The 18,140-nt window shown below is 38.1% G+C and overlaps 1 protein-coding gene across 3 annotated transcripts in view; it reads right to left on the bottom strand.

Moving 5' to 3' along the window:
* Positions 1-18,140, bottom strand: part of EIF2B3 (eukaryotic translation initiation factor 2B subunit gamma) — a 144,899-nt gene that overhangs the window by 80,889 nt on the left and 45,870 nt on the right. For all 3 annotated transcript variants that reach the window (XM_004442010.3, XM_087446061.1, XM_087446060.1), the window contains exon 5: positions 3,713-3,824. In XM_004442010.3, coding sequence (XP_004442067.1) covers positions 3,713-3,824 — 112 coding nt within the window. The remainder of the gene's footprint in view (positions 1-3,712; positions 3,825-18,140) is intronic.

Below are 18,140 nucleotides of genomic sequence, written 5' to 3'. Positions count from 1 at the left end.
ACTCACCACCAAATGCTCAAAATTCCTCTCAAAATGTTGAGACATATCAAGTATTCTGTCATTTTCATCAGAAGAAATACGATCATCTTTAAAAAATTATTTGAGTTAGCTCAATAATTTCTGACCGATTCCCAAAGCTTTCTGACCAATTCCAGTCTGGTCTGGTTGCCATCTATATTGGCTACACAGGTGTTATTCATCATCGTCCTAGGGATTCTTTTTTTATATCCTATGTCTTTCTTTTTCTTAGTTTATGCCAGGGTTTTGGTGGTATACATCCTCTAGCAGCTTTCTGAAACAGACGCATTGAAAGCAAATGTCTGAAAAGTTCTTACTCTACTCTCACACTTGATGGATAGTTTGACTAAATACAGATTTAAGAGTTTTGAAAGCGTTCTTCCATTGTTTTATAGTTTCTGGTGTTACTGTTAAAAAGTTCAAAGCTATTTTAATTCCTTTATATATGATATCCCTCCTTCTCTCTGGAAGCTTGTAGGATCTTCTCTTTGTCATCAGAGTTATAAATTTTCACAATGACAACCTTGGTATGTTTCTTTTCATGCATTTTGCTGGGTACTATTTCCTTTCAGTCTAGAAATGCAGCTCCTTTCATTCTGAGAAATGTTTTTGATCATTTCATTGGTGATTTCTTCCCCCTTCATTTTCTCTGTTTTCTCCTTCTGGAACTCCTAATATTCAAATGTTGGACTTCCTTGCTGTTCCTTTAGCTTTCTTATCATTTCTCTATTTTCCATCAATTTGTTGTTTTATTCTGCTTTGTGAAAAAAATTTTCAAAAAATTCTTTCCAACCTTTCATAGAGTTTTTCATTTTAGTATCAGTACTTGCTTGTTCCCTAAATACTCCTTTTAAAATATAGCATTATGCTTTTGGATTCATTAATGCAATACTCTCTCATCTCTCAACAAGGGCAAGGATTTTGGTGTGTTTTGTTCACTGCTGTATCTCTAGCTCCTAGAACAGTGGCACCCAGATGCTCAAATATTAACAGTAAATCTTTCTGAGTAATGTTACCTTTTTTGGAAGTTTTCTCCCATCTGCATAATTTGTTTCTTTCAAGTTGACTTTTTTTCTGTTAATTTGTTGTTGTTTTTCTGTTTATTTGTTCTGGCTTCTAGATCTGGTAATCCTTGTTTTTTGGTCCAAATTTAAGAGTGGTACAATAAATACCTGATTGGGAGCACTGTACATGTGGTAGGCTTTGTCAACTTTGAAATTCAATGTACGACGATCCAAGGAGTGGGTTATCTGTTGGGAATTCCCTGATGACTGTATCTTTAGGTGTTTCCTCTTAGACTGTCTGCTACTATATATTCTCTAATGTCTTTGCTACACAGGTGCAAGCCTGGCTTCTACTATCCAGGAGCCAAGTGGAAGAAGGAAGCTGAGGACCTTAGAACATATATTCACTTAATTCCCATTTTCTGTATGGTACCTCCAACCTCATCTATGCCTGACGCCCCAATCCAGAAATCTATTTTACCCTCTTTGAGAATAAATCTCTGGTCTCTTGCAATAGTGGTGAGGTTTAGAGGAGGAAATCTGAGGATCTAACTACTTTTTGGACAAACTTTCAAGCAATCTTGTTTTTAGCCTCACTTCTAGATGTACTTGGTGCTGTTGAATCGTGACTCTTTCCAGAGTTTTGTAGTGCACATAAGTTGCATCTCAGCTTTCCCCACTTGTGGCTTAGCATTCAGCTTTCTCAGGTATGCTAAATTGTCCTGCTTCCAAACTTTTGTTGTTGCTGTTTCCTTTTTCATTTTCTTTAGCTTCTGGATTTATACCTTTCGAAAATCCCTTTACTGCTGTTTTAGTGGGGTTTCAAAAATTGTCATATTTACCAGTCCTTATATCTTTATATTAAAATCCTTAAATGAAATTACTTTATCAAGAAGTCCTTATATCTTTGAATACATCTTTGGTCACATGTTCAGTTCTCTATTTCAGAGATATTAACTATTTTGAATCGTCTTTGTCTTTTATTTCTATTAGCTTCTAATTTTTAATCATTTTCTTTTTCATCTAAATCACCGAATATCTCAAACTTTTCCTCTGTGTCAGTAACATCTATTCTGTCCTTTGCTATTTAAAAATTTATTAATTAATTCTGTAATTAAGTAATTTGGTCCTCAATCTATTTCCTTAGTTCTATTAATATCCTCTTTTGTCTCATTTTGTTGTTTCATCATCCCATCACTCAACTCTTATTCATTAAATTCACATTTTAATGAATTGTTTTATAGTTGTAAAGTTGTTGTATAGTTGTAAGGAACTTACAACTCTCTATTCATTGAGTTATGTTTTTTTTTAGGATAGGGTTTTTGTTTTTGCAGGGCATTTTTCTTGCTTTCATTTTATTTGCTGTATGTTTGCACAGCTGACATGCTGATTCTTTTGGCCTAGTTCATGCTTGTTTTGATATAATATAGATGAATTCCTGTCTGTCATCCTCCTGTATCTGAGACCAGCTACCATGGGGGTGCTGGTTACTTTGTATTCTATGTACTTTTCTGTGGCTTCAGGGAATGATGTGAGTGGGAGGGATGGAAGGGGTATAGGGAACACAGCTAAGGTACTGTAGAGGCTTTGTGAGTATTTCTCTTTCCTGAGATTCTGTTAAATATTCTTGTTTCATTCCACATCATTAAGGGGTTGCCTGTGTGTAGCCATTAAGATGGCTACTATCAAAAAAATAGAAAATAACAAGTGTGGTGAGGACGTGGAGAAATTGGAACCCTTGTGCACTGTTGGTGAGATTGTAATATGGTGCAACCACTATGGAAAACAGTATGGAGGTTCCTTAAAAAATTAAAAATAGAATTATCATATGCTCCAGCAACCCCACTTTTGGGTATATATCCAGAAGAACTCAAAGCAGGATCTCAAAGGAATATTTGCACACTCATGTTCATTGCAGCATTATTCACAATAGCCAAGAGACAGAAGCAACACAAATGTCCATTGACGAACAGATTTAAAAAATGTGGTATATATACACAATGGACTATTATACAGCCTCAAAAAGGAAATAAATTCTGACACATGCTACAACATGGATGAACCTTGAGGACACTACGCTAAGTGAAATAAGCCACTGACAAAAAGACAAATTCTGTATGATTCCACTTCTATGAGATATCTAAAGTAGTCAAATTCAGAGAAACAAAAAGTCGAATGGTGGTTACCAGGGGCTGGGGTGAAGGGACAAGGGATAGCTGCTGTTTAATGGATATAGAGCTTCAGATTTGCAAGATGAAAAAGTTCTGGAGATCCGTTTCACAACAATGTGAATATACTTAACACTACTGAACTGTACACTTAAAAATGGTTAAGATAGTAAACTTTATGTTGGTGTTTACCACAATTAAAAAAAAAAAGGAAGTTCTATAACACTGTCAGAAAGACAATCCTGTTCCCTGTTCTCACCATAGCTGCTTTGTCCCACTCCTATGCAGAATTTGACTCCACCTTGGCAAGAAAAGACACAGGGAAAAGCTAAGCTTGTGTGGTTAAGAAAGCCTCCATCCTATCTCATGAGAAAACATTCACATACTTTTGTCAATTTCACACACTACAGTCTAGATTTCATTCCCTCTTTCCCATCCACTGGGTGGTTTTGTTTTGTTTTAAGACACAGAGAATTGCCAAAAAAAACCCCCAAAAAAACCCAAAAAAACCCTAGGGCTTACTTCTGTAGGATGGATCCCTTAATGACCAGCTCTTCATCCAAGTCTGCTTCATTAGCCACGAAGAGCAGCCTCTTTCCTGTGCTGTCCACTCCAATGAAGTCACGCTGCTCCACTGAATCATACAAAAGAAGGAAAATCAAAGAGAGCCGTGTGCCCTGCCTGCATGACTAAGTCAGGGGATAGGGCACCTGCTCATGTTGCTCTTGGAACCAAATACAGAATTGAGTGTTATGCGGCACATACTCACCACAATGTTTAAAATATGGCCAAAATCTTTTTGTATTGCTCTAAAGGATACTATTAGGTTAACTGGTGAAGTTTGAATAAGGTCTGTAGATTAAAGTATTATACCAATGTAATTTCCTGTTTTAAGAGACTGTCCTTTTTGGGAGAGAGGCTGGCAGGGGAAAGATACACTTTGATGTATTTGAAGGCAAAAGGAATCACGTCTGCAACTTATTCTCAAACAGCTCAGAAAAATAATAATTATATATATAACATATTGTATATACATAGTGTATACATTGAACACATACTATAAGAGAGAAAGAGAGAGAATGATAGAGCAAATGTTAACATTTGGGGAATATGGGTAAAGGATATATAAGTTTCTTGTACTATTCTTGTAACGATTCTGTAAACGTAAAATTATTTTAAAAATAAAAAGTTGTGGAGGTGATGAATATGTTAATTAGTCTCATTGTGGTAATCATTTCACAATGTCTACATATATCAAAACATCATGTTATACACCTTAAATGTATATAATTTTTATTTGTCAAAAATAAAGAAAGAAAAATTAAAAATAAAAAGTTAAAAAAAAAAAGAGGGGCAGTCGAGATACTGATTAGCCAACTAAGTGGATGAACCACACGCTGTGCATGGCACAGAAATTTGGAAAGTACAACGAGGAATTCTTTCTCTGCAAATAACCTAAGTCTACTCACTGTGAAAATGGGAATAACGTAATTTATGGACATCCACATTTAGCCAACATTAACTAGATTTTATGCTGTGCATGGGAGCATTCAAAGAAAATAAAAGGCATCTTTACTAGATATGGAGAGTTCTCTGGTAGACAATGATCTTACAGGCTGCCATATTATTGCTGTTTTCTGTGTCATATTTCTTATCCCAACCAGATTATAAACTCATCAAAGGCAGGCTTATGATCTCTTTAAATCTCCCATAACAACTAGTATAGTGTTGGACACTTAATAAAATTTGCTACTAACATCTGTAAAGTATCTATTTAGAGCCTACAAAAGCATTTTCACATGGAGGCAACATAGCATAATGATTAAGAGAGCTTCTGAAGCTATGCCCCTGGGTATTAATCCCACTTACTATTTGTATGTCTTAGCGAAATACTAAACCTCTCTGTTTCTGTTTCATCTGTAAAATGGAGATAATAATAGGGCCTACCTCACAGGGTTGTTATGAGGACTAAATGAGTTAATATTTGTAAAGCTCTTATAATAATGCTATTAACTAAAATAGTGCTATTAAATGTTCAAGCTAAGAAATTAAACAAAATACATGCTCTCATTTGATTCTGACAACAACCAAATAAGCAATTATTTAATACCTCTTTGAAAAGGAGAAACTGAAGTTTGAGCTCTAGAAAAAATGATCTCTCTAAAGATGAATTTGTCTGCCTCCTACCAACAGACAATGGCTACTATATAACTGAACATGCTTCACTGTTGGCTGCAGCTGCTTGTATACCTAGAACCAAATGTATTACTCAAGTGTACAATGTGTTTAGCTCAGGTGCTTGAAAGCATTCATTCCTTCAGATGGTCTCTGGTCATCTCATCACAAGCAGTGTTTGAATCTGAATAGGGAGAAACTATCATAAGAAGTTACATGTAGGGCCGGCCCCGTGGCTTAGCGGTTAAGTGCGCGCGCTCCGCTACTGGCAGCCCAGGTTCGGATCCTGGGCGCGCACCGACGCACTGCTTCTCTGGCCATGCTGAGGCCGCGTCCCACATACAGCAACTAGAAGGATGTGCAGCTATGACATACAACTAGCTACTGGGGCTTTGGGGGGAAAATAAATAAATTAAAAAAAAAAAAGTTACATGTAGATTTTTCAATAACCAAGACTAGTGAACTCCAAAGAAGGAAGGGTATAAATAACACCAGTTTGAAGGTAAGTTTTACAGAGAATTTCAAATGCCACACAGCAGCTTTGACATATATCAATTCATCCATTACACGGAAACTTGAGAATATAACAAAGTCTGCAAAGGTCTGATTATGAGCCAACATTTTAAAAAGAAACACAGAGATGTTATTTTTGGATATAATTTGGAGTGCTTACCCTATCCAAGTACTTAGGCCTACAAAAACCTTGAATTACAAATGTCCTGGGAGCAATAATTTCCAAAAGTAAAATTTTCAGCTATGTTGCACTTCAGTCACATTCCCCTCACTCTCAGCGCCACCCCCCTTGTATTTGCTTCTTTGCAGCTACCATAGTAACTGGGACCTCAGAATATGATACAAATTTTAGAAACTTGGAAAGGTTTCTTTCTGTTCTGCTTTAACAAAGTGAATTCCGCTTTGGGAGCAGAATAGGTAACATCAGAATGTCCATCCTAAAAGAAAGACTACACAAATAAGGTTAAGACAGCAGCTGAAACTATGAAATTCCATTTAAAAAAATTCTGTCATGATCAACTATTCATACTTTTTCCTAGTTTTTTACTTCTCTGACCGACCCTTCTGTCTCTTCTATAGTCACTTACTTATCCATTCATTCATTCAACTAATAAATATATTTGTGTACCTCCCCTGTGACAGGCATCATGTTTGAGTGGGGAATTCTAACTCATAATTTTATGAGGCCAGCGTGATCCTGATGCCAAAACCAGACAAAGATATCATGAGAAAGAAAAACTACAGGCATATTCACTTATTATATAAATAAACAAGGATCCTTAACAAATATTAGTAAATCAAAACTAACAGTGTATATAGTAGATTTTAGAGGGTTACAAACTTGTTGCAGCTCCTCCCGTCAAGAGGTAAGGTCTAGAATGTAAAATGGTATAGCTACTGTGGAAAACAGTATGGTGATTCCTCAAAAAATTAAAAATAAAACTACCATATGATCCAGCAATCCCACTTCTGGGTATACAGTCAAAAGAATTGAAAGCAGGGTCTTGAAGAGATATTTGTACACCCATGCTCACGGCAGCATTATTCATAAAAGCTAAAACGTGGAAGCAACCCAAGTGTTCATTGAGAGATTAATGGATAAGCAAAATGTAGTATATACATACAAGAGAACATTATTCAGCCTTAAAAAGGAAGGATATTCTGTAATATGCTACAACATGGATAAACCTTGAGGACATAAGACTAAGTAACATAAGTCTGTGACAAAAAGACACATACTGTATGATTCCACTTATATATGGTACTCAAAGTAGTCAAAATCATAAACACAGAAAGTAGAATGGTGGTTGCCATGGGCTGGGGGCAGGGAGGAACAGGGAGTTATTGTTTAATGGGTATAGAGTTTCAATTTTACAAAATGAAAAGAGTTATGGAGATGGATGGTGGTGATGGTTGCACAACATTATAAATGTATTTAAAAAGTGAACTGTACACTTAAAAAAAGATGGTAAATTTTATGTCACGTGTATTTTACCACAACAAAAAAATCTGAAGGAAAAAAAGTGCTCCCAGGAAAAAAAGAAAGAGGGAAGGTCTAGTTTCCCATCCTTTATATCTAGGCTGGACTGGTGACTAGCTGTGACTAAGTGCAGAGGAAGTGACACAGTGTGAGTTCTGAGTTTAGGCCTCAAGAGGCCTTGGAGCTTCTTCTCTTACTCTCTTAGAGCCTGCTGCTGCTGTCATGTGAATAAGCCTGGCTAGTCTCCTGTGTGATAAGAGACTAGACGGAAAGAGAAACTCAGCTGTCACAGCTGAGGCCCTAGACATATTAGTGAGGCCACCTGTGGTATGCAGGCTCTGAGAATGATAACTCCCTCCTGGTATTCACACCTTTCTGTATACCCTCCCCTTGAGTATGGGCTGGGCTAGCAACTTGCTTCTCACCATCAGAAGGTGGCAAAAGTGATGAGATGTTACTTTCATGATTAGGTTACATGAGTTCATAACTTCTGTCTTGCTAGATGGTTTGATGAAGCAAGCTGCTATGCTGGAGATGCCAAAGTAATAAGGAATGAGGGCAGCCTCTGGCCAAAAGCTAGCTAGAAACTGAGGCTCTCAGTTCAATAGTCCTCAGGGAACTGAAATTCTGCCAGTAAACAAGGGAGCTCTGTTAGAAGTAAATCCTACCCTAATTGAGCCTTAAGATGAGGCCTCAGCCCTGGATGACACTTTGATTTCAGCTTTGTGCAAGACTCTGAATCAGAGGACCCAGCTAAGCCATGCCTAGATTCCTGACCCACAGTGTTGTTTTAAGATGTTAAATTTATGGTAATTTGCTACAAAAAAATAGATAACTAATACACTAGCAGCAATAGATAACTGATACACTAGCTGATATCACTTAACAGAGATGAGCCAAATCAGTTATACCAGGCCAAGCTGCCAACCTATTGAATCATGAGCAAGTAAATGACTGTTGTTTTAAGCCACTAGTTTGGGGAGGTTTGTTGTGCATAAAAACTAACTGATACAATGTGTAAAAGGGTAATAAGCCATGATCAAGTTAGGTTTATCCAGATATACAAAGATAGTTTAAATAGAAACTCTATAATTGTAATTCATCACATTATTAGAGTAAAAGAGAAAAGCCGTATGATCACTTGAAGGCATGCAGAAACAACATTTGATAAAATTAATATACTTATTAAAAAAACTCAATAAATTAGAACTAGAAGAGACTTCATCAATCTGATGACAAGTAGGTATAAAAACCTGTAGTAAACATTATTTTAAATGAGAGATGTTGAAAATATTCCTTTTAAAAACAGGAATGAGGGGCCAGTCTGGTGGTGCAGGGTTTAAGTGCGTGTACTCCACTTTGGCAGTCCGGGGTTCGCAGATTCGGATCCCGGGTGCGCACTGATGCATCACTTGTCAGGCCATGCTGTGGCAGCGTCCCATATAAAGTAGAGGAAGATTGGCATGGATGTTAGCCCAGGGCCCATCTTCCTTGGCAAAAAAGAGGAGGACTGGCATCGGATGTTAGCTCAGGGCTGATCTTCCTCACAAAAAATAAATAAATAAAAATAAAAAAAATAAAAACAGGAATGAGAAAAGGGTGCCAACTACTATTGCTCTCTCTCTCTATATATGCATTAGAGGTCCTCGTCAGCACAGTAAGACAAGAAAAAGAAACTAGAAACACAAAGACTAGAAACGTGGAAATAAAACTGTATTTGCAGAAGGTTTGAATGTTTACATAAAAAACTCCAAAGAATCTACAGATAAGTCATTAGAAATAATAGGAGAGCTTGGCGAGGTAGCTGGATATAAGATTTATACATAAAAGTCCACTGCATTTCTATATATCAACAAATAAATTAGAAAACGTAATGAAAAAGAAGATACCAATTGCAACAGTATCAGAAAATATCAAGTACCTAGAACTAAATGAAACTAAAGTATGTGAGACATCTCTCAGAAAAAATTACAAAACTTTATTGAGATATTAAAGAAGGCCTAAATAAATGTAAAGATGTACCATATTAATGGACAGAAAGATTTAATAATGTAAAGATTAATTCTTTACAAAATCATCTATAGATTCAATGCAATTCCAACAAAAATTTTAACAGGTATTCATGAAACTGGATAAGCTGATTCTAGGAATGTACATGGAAGAGTCCAGGGCCAAAAATAGCCAGGACACTTCTGAAAAAGAAGAGCAAGGAGAAGAGACTTGTCCTATCTGATACTGGGACTTACAATAAATCTATACTAATTATGATTTAAGTTTTAATACTGTCATGGGAATAAACAAATTGACCACTGGAATAAAATAGAACCCAGAAACAGACCCAAGCATGTATGAAACTTGAGAACATGGTAAAGCTGACATGTCAGATCAGTGGAGAAAGGAGTGTCTATTTAATAATTGGAGCTAGGAAAAAGGGTCATCCACAGGGAAAAAAGATTAAACTGGATACCAAGCTCACACCATATACAAAACACAACTCTAAATGGATCAAGAAATTATGTGTGAAGTATAAAACTTAATAGAAAATTAAAATTCTTAATAGAAAATCTAAGTTAATATTGTTCAGAACTTACAGTAGGAAAGGAGTTCTTTAACAAGACACAAAAAAGTGCTTTTAAATTTTTGGTAAATTCAGAATTTTTGTTCATCAGAAGAAGTCTTAAAGAAAGTGAGAAAAGGGATTTGCCTGTCGTTGCTACAGCATGCATATCTCAAACTGCAATTCTTTTGGCTATTCCCAAATAAACTTGTTTTGAGGGTTAAAAAAAAAAAGTGAGAAAAGTTTTCCCATTTTACATTGGGAAAATATATTTGCAGGACATCCAACTGACAAAGGATTGGTAAGAATACAAATCAGTAAGAAAAATGCAAATAACCTCATCGAAAACTAGGCAAAATATATGGATAGGCATTTCACAGAAGAGAAAATAAACATGACCACTGAACAAATAGAGATGCTCAACCTCACTAGATCAAGGAAATGCAGACAAAGATCACAATGAGATAAGATACCATTTTACTCCTCAATTGACACAAAGAGTCTGGCAATACCAAGTGCTGGAGAGTATATGGAGCAATGAATTCTTTTAAATTGCTGCTAGTTGAGGAAACTGATATAATTACTTTGGAAAAGAGTAAAACAGTTTAGCATTACCCTCAAAATTGAACATTCATATATCGTACAACCCAGCAATTCTACTAAGAAACTCTTGTACATGCCCATTAAGCGACATGTACATGAATGTTCATAACAGCACTAGTCATAATAGCAAAAGTTTGGAATCAATCTAAACTTCCATTGCTTGAAAAGTGAATAAATAAACTGTAGTGTATTTATACAGTGGAATTTTGTATAGTACTCAAAATGATGACACTATACCTGCACATAACAATAAGGATGAACCTTGGTAATATAATACCGAATAAAAAATAAGTCCTGGAAGATTACATACATCATGCTATCTTTTTTTAAAAATAAAATTAGAAGCAATAAAAATATATGCATATATTTTTAGGAATACACAAAGCTGAGCTATAACTATATGAAAAAGAAAGCCAAAAGAAAAAGATAAACACAGGATTCAGCAAGGTAATTACCTTAGATAGGGACAACAGTGAGTTGGGGGAAGGGAAGATCACACTGGCAGAAGTTACTTTAAAGTTTGAGTTGGATGATGGGTTAAAAATGGAATTAATTTAGGGCCAGCCCCGTGGCTTAGCGGTTAAGTGCGCACACTCCGCTACTGGCGGCCCGGGTTCAGATCCTGGGCGCGCACCAATGCACCGCTTCTCCGGCCATGCTGAGGCCACGTCCCACATACAGCAACTAGAAGGACGTGCAACTATGACATACAACTATCTACTGGGGCTTTGGGGAAAAAAAAAAGGAGTAGGATTGGCAATAGATGTTGGCTCAGAGCCGGTCTTCCTCAGCAAAAAGAGGAGGATTAGCATGGATGTTAGCTCAGGGTTGATCTTCCTCACAAAAAAAAAAAAAAAAAAAAAAAAATTTTCGGATTGAAAGGCCCATTAGCATCCAACACAGAGGATGACATTAGAACATACCAAGACACATCAATGTGAAATTTTAGAACTTTGGAAACAAAAATATCCTATCAGCCTCTGGAAAGGGAAAAACAAAAGGTTTCACACAAAGAATCAAGAATCAGAATGGTGTTGGACTTCACAGAAAAGCTAGAAGATAGTGAAATAATACCTTCAAATTTTTGAGGGGACATGATTTCCAAGAGAAGTTTATATCCAGCCAAAATATCAAACAAGCATGAGAACAGAATAAAGGCATGCAAAAGCTCAAAAAACTTATTTTTCACAAACCCCATCTCAGGTGGCTACCACAGGGTATGGTCCACACAAAAAATGTGGATATAAACTAAGAAAGAGGAAAATATGAGGTTCAAGATACGAGAGTGAAGGGTCAACCTAAAATGACAGATCTACAGCACAGCAACTACTCCAGAAAAGCTCTAGGAGAGATATCTTCAAGAATTTGAAATTGAGGGAAGACTTAACGTATGAGAAAGTAATGAGAGGAAATTCACACAACTGGGGCTAAGGTTGAATTAGTGAAAAATACACATAAAACTAAGCAATGAAAAAACAAGAAAATTAATTTTTAGAAAAATAAAAGGAGGAAAGAAAAAAGTAATCACATGCTACAAGGTTTAGCTGTGAATACTATTTATAGTTGTAATAATGTCAACATTAAATATTCAGTTAATCAACACTACGATATAAATATATTAGGAAGCTGGGGAGACTGGAAGTTTGCATGTGTGGGTTGGGCGCAAACAGTATGGAAAACAGAATTAAATCTTTAAATTCCATAGTAGAAAGCAAATAAATAAATCAAGACATAGCAAACCAAAGCTAAAAATATCAAGACATAGCAAACAAAATCATGTTATTTGGAGATTTGGAGTTAAAAGTGAAAATAATTAGCTAAAAATATTGAAATTGGTTGCCTCTGAGTGAAGTTAGGATACACGGTGGTAGACTGCTATTTATTATAACATATCTTGGGTAATTATATCACTCTTTAAATTATGGACACATAAAACCTTGATTAAAATAAAAAGTAAAAAAAAAAAAAAAAAAGAAAGCCCAGGCTATGGAGTCAGAAGGCATGAGTTCAAGTTCTGATTCTACCACTTACCACTGATGTGATCTTGAGCACCTATTCACAAAGTGCTAGTAGGGCATAAATGGATATAAAAACTTGGTAAACAGCAAAACTGCCTAAGCCCCCTTCACTGGATTTTAGCTTGAGAGCAAATCCTGATTATCTGTTTCTCATATAGGGCTTAGAATAGATTTTATATATAGTATGTCCTAAATTCAATGTCTACATCAAAATTTAATGCATTTGTAAGTCAAAAATCTGATTTCATACCAACTACCCTGTCTGCACATGAGTAAATTGCTCACTTCCTTCTTTGCGTGCCTTTAAATATATTTCCCTGGGCCGGCCCCGTGGCTTAGCGGTTAAGTGCACACGCTCCGCTGCTGGTGGCCCGGGTTCGGATCCTGGGCGCGCACCGATGCACCGCTTCTCCGGCCATGCTGAGGCTGCGTCCCACATACAGCAACTAGAAGGCTGTGCAACTATGACATACAACTATCTACTGGGGCTTTGGGGGAAATAAATAAATAAATAAAAATTAAAAATAAATAAATAAATAAATAAATAAATAAATTTCCCTGTAATTGTGACATTAAATTGCTAGCTGTATTTTGCACACGCTCCTATTATTGTACTTACCATATTGTGACTTATGAATTCTAGCCCATTTGAACTTACCTTCTGCATACTGTTTCCTCAGTCACAAGAATTTCAGTTTTGAGATTGTAGGGATTTCAAGTCACTTCCATTGGATATAATTAGGAAAAAAAAAGGGTGGGGCAGAGCAGTGCGGGGGAGAAAATGAGGACTGAGAAGCGAATACAGATAAAGCAGAAGCCCAAGCAGGAATAGAAGTTTTTTTTTTTTTTTGCAGTAGAGCTTTGATAAAAATAAAAGAAATGGAAGCAAAAGAAATACAGGTTCAGAATTGCCTGCCAAAATTTATTAGTGCAGAGAGAGCTAAGCTGATTGAGAGATAACAACAAGTGACAGCTTTCACTCCTGTGATTCTGAAGCACACTGATATATACTGATTCTAGTCTGGACTAGGGCTATATAACTATAAGAACTGGGGAGGAGTTTGAGAAATACTACAGTGAACTGGCTGGGTTAAATAAGAGCTTCCTAGAACTTTTTCCATTTTTAAATATTCCAAGAGACACAGTGGAACTGTAGAGACAATAATCAATAATTTGTCTTAAAAAAAGTCCCTTAGTAAACATATTATCGGCAATAAAGCAAAACAAATATACTATGTTCTCACTGAAACTGAGAAAGAAGGAAATCTTTTCTTTTTTTTTTATAATTTTATTTATTTATTTTTTTCCCCCAAAGCCCCAGTAGATAGTTGTATGTCATAGCTGCACATCCCTCTAGTTGCTGTATGTAGGACGCGGCCTCAGCATAGCCGGAGAAGCGGTGCGTCGGTGCGCGCCCGGGATCCGAACCCCGGCCGCCAGCAGCGGAGCACGCGCACTTAACCGCTAAGCCACAGGGCTGGCCCAGAAAGAAGGAAATCTTGAAGTTTCTAACAAGCAAGGGATGGTAAATGGAAATTAATTATCTTTACACATTATTGCAAGATTAAGATATATATGTATATATAGTACCACTGATATTCTCTTTATATAATGTGTTATCTTTACCACCTGATTTTTGTGAATGCAAAAATTACATATACGAGGCTTTCATAAATTGTCTCAAGATCGGTTTCCAATCCAACTTTCCCCATCAGGCTTTGAGTTTCTCAAAATGCCCTATGATTAAGGAGAGTATAATGAACACTTGTCTGTCTGTCCTTGATGGTAGGGATATTGTGGGTTTCCTCATTTATATGGGCCTTGGTACCTAGTCCAGTGCTTGGCATAACACGTGCTCAGTAACTGTGTTAAACTGATCCCTTTACCCATTCAAATATCAAGCAATGGTGGAACAATGGCTGAACACTGACCAAGTGGCAGATCTTATATTTCAGCGATGGTACCCACTGCTGCAAAAATCAGTAAATGGGGTCTGCCAGAGTTTATAGACCCCATTTCCCTGCATAGCTTAGCTAAGTTTCTGGGTCTCTCTCACACCTCCAAGTCACCCAATTTTTTCTGAGAAGGTGACACCTAAAAAAGGCTAGAAAGCAGGGCCTCTCTGAATCACCAGAAAAAGTTATATGTGGTCCTTCCAAAGAGGTTTATCTAGACAGTTAGCCTGCCACCAGTAATTTCCTTTTAGATTTACATGCTATTATGCAAACAAAAACATTTTGATATTTTGTGGTCTTTAAAGCATTGCCATTTTACATAAAATACGAAAATTTCCCTTTAAATATGTAATGTAGAATGCTTGCAAAGTTATTAAATGTGATTTGTTATGCTACAGGACCAAATTACTTCCCATAGGAATATTTCTATAAACGTGAAACAACTACCACGTTTCAAGCAGTAGATCGCACGCTTTATAGACATTTCATTTAATTCTCACAAAAAATCCTGAAAGGATTCAGTCTCATTTACAGCTAAAGAAAATGAAGTCCAGGATGGTTAGATAATTTGCCCAAAATCATACAGTTTTTGAGCATTGAAACCCACACAGTCTAAACTCTAGAGGCTGTGTTCTTTTTTTTTTTTGGTGAGGAAGATTGTCCCTGAGCTAACAACACCTGTTGCCAATCTTCCTCTTTTTGCTTGAGGAAGATTGTCCCTGAGCTAACATCTGTGCCAATCTTCCTCTATTTTGTATGTGGGACACCACCACAGCATGGCTTGATGAGCAGTGTGAAGGTCTGTGCCTGGGATCCAAACCCGCGAACCCTAGGCTGCTGAAGCAGAGTGTACGAACTTAACCATTACACCACCAGGCCGGCCCCTAGAGCCTGTGTTCTTTTTTTTTTTTTTGTGAGGAAGATCAGCCCTGAGCTAATATCCATGCTAATCCTCCTCTTTTTGCTGAGGAAGACTGGCTCTGAGCTAACATCTATTGCCAATCTTCCTCCTCTTTTTTTCCCTAAAGCCCCAGTAGATAGTTGTATGTCATAGCTGCACAGGCTTCTAGTTGCTGTATGTGGGACGCGGCCTCAGCACGGGCGGAGAAGCGGTGCGTCAGTGCGCACCTGGGATCCGAACCCGGGCCGCCAGCAGCGGAGCGCGCGCACTTAACCGCTAAGCCACGAGCCTGTGTTCTTAATGGCCATGCTACAGCAGTAGGTGTCTATTAAAAAATCTTGAAAATATTTCTAAATATTTCTAAAGTAAAAGGCAACATAGTATCAGTCTGCTAAACCCATATTGCTGAAATCATTATAAACTCGGGCTCTTATAATACCCACTCATGAATCTAACTACAGCTCAGACTCACATTTTTAGGATTTAAACTGCTAGGGCTTGAGTCCACTTTCTCTTAACTCTCACCAGCAATAAAAGCCGCATTTATAGGCAGGCCCCTTAACCACTCAATAACATCTACTGACTGCTCACGATGGGTCATAACTGGGTCAGGTGCTGGGGATAAAACGAACAAAACAGTTATGATCCCTGCTCTCATGGAGCTTATAGTCCAATAGAGGAGAGTAAAGAAGAGAGCAAGGCTGCCATATGTAGGCAAACAAGGGGATATAATTTTATATTAGGGGGTCAAGGGGGGCCTCTCTCAGAAAGTAACTTAAAGGCTAAACTGGATTTAGAGTACATATGTTGGGAGAAAGGGGGTGGAGAGAATTTCAGGCAGAGAACACGCGTAAAGGCCTGCAGCAAGAAAAAACTAGTCTGAAAAATCCAAAATGAATTTGATCTTGCCCTCCTCAGTATCTACATCTCCTACAAATCTTCTGAGAAGAAAGTGGCAAGGGTGAGAAAGATGGCTCCTGAAACATCTAGCCATTAGCCATTCTCCTATAAGTCAGTAAGAACACCATTTAGGAAACCTGGACCTAGGGGATCCAGACTATTAATATCTGAGGAAGAGGGGACTGTTGGCTGTTTTGGCACATAATAGCAGCCAAGAGGCAGACCAAACATACAATCTGAGAATTTTAGCATTCTTTTAAAAAATGCTTATCATTGAAATGCATAGCATTCCATATGAGGAATTTAAAACTTGGTTATTTAGGTGAACCTTAGCCTTCAAATATAACAAAATATAGATATTGAGGAATACAAAAATTCATGTTAAGGGGTCAGCCCAGTGGCGTAGTGGTTAAGTTCACACGCTCCGCCTCGGCGGCCTGGGGATTGCGGGTTTGGATCCCGGGCACAGACCTACACCACTCATCAAGCCATGCTGTGGCGGCATCCCACATACAAAAAACAGAGGAAGTTTGGCACAGATGTTAGCTCAGGGCCACCCTTCCTCAAGCAAAAAGAGGAAGATTGGCAACAGGTGTTAGCTCAGGGCCAATTTTCCTCACCCCCCCAAAAAAAAAAATTCATGTTAAGAATGAAAAATCTGGGGCCCACCCCACGGCCTAGTGGTTAAGTTTGGTGTGCTCCACTTCGGCAGCCCGGGTTCGGTTCCCAGGTGCAGACCTACGCCACTCATCAGCAGCCATGCTGTGGTGGTGACCCACATACAAAATAGAGGAAGACTGGTACAGATGTTAGCTCAGGGCCAATCTTCCTCCGCAAAAAGAGGAAGATTGGCAATGGATGTTAGCTCCTGGCTAAGCTTCCTCACAAAACAAAACAAACAAACAAAAAAATAATAGTAAGATACTAATAAGCCATACATAGCCTGTAATAATCATAACAGACTATGTCAATATATAATGACAGGACAATGGGTTACATAATGCTGGCTAAGTAAAAGCTAAAGAACACATCATTCCAGGGAAAAAACACATCATTTCAGGAAAAACTAAAACCTATATAAAAAGTATGATCTTACAAAGCTTTCTAGTCATAAGTTCACTTAGTAAAAGCAGCCCAGTCAGGAGGCAGTGGCAGCGGTTGGCTGCAGCACCGTGCGCATGCAAACACCGCTGGGGAGGCGGTGGCAGCCGGCAGCAGCCCCATGTGCACATGAGCACACACGAATACCCGAGCAGCAGTGGCAGCAGCGTGGCGGCGATCCCGTCCCACGACGGTCGATGGAGCAGCAGCAGAGGCAGCAGCCCGACCCACACAACTGTGAGTAGACAGGGTGGGAGCACCCAGCCCCCAGTAGAGGTACCCCAGACACCAACTCTATCAGCAGGGGGGCTACATACAAGTCCCCAGGTCCCTGGGCCCCCACCAGCAACAGCAACACCCATGAATCCAGCACCCCTGGCAGTGGTAAAACCAGTACCCCCAGACAACTGGGGAACAGCAACACAGGTGGTGCACAGGACAACAGCATCCGAGCCTGCAGAGAGCCAGTGGAGGAACACAAGACCCAGGCAACCAGAGCCAAGTAACCAAAGCCATACCCAAATAAGAGAAGGTGATTACTATCACAAATGTGCTGGTAGAGGATCAATTCATCAAACACCATGAAGAACTACAGTAACACTGCAAACAGAAGGAAAATGAAAACTCTCTAGAAACCAAATCTGAAGTCACAGAAATTTACAATCTAACTGACAGAGAATTCAAAACAGCAATCATAAAGAAACTCAATGAGTTACAAGAAAACTCAGAAAGACAGTTCAGTGAGCT

The sequence above is a fragment of the Ceratotherium simum genome, chromosome 22 (genome assembly GCF_057802395.1).
Source record: "Ceratotherium simum simum isolate JZ-2026a chromosome 22, ASM5780239v1, whole genome shotgun sequence".
NCBI classification, from domain to species: domain Eukaryota; kingdom Metazoa; phylum Chordata; class Mammalia; order Perissodactyla; family Rhinocerotidae; genus Ceratotherium; species Ceratotherium simum.
This window is presented reverse-complemented; position numbering and strand designations above follow the sequence as displayed.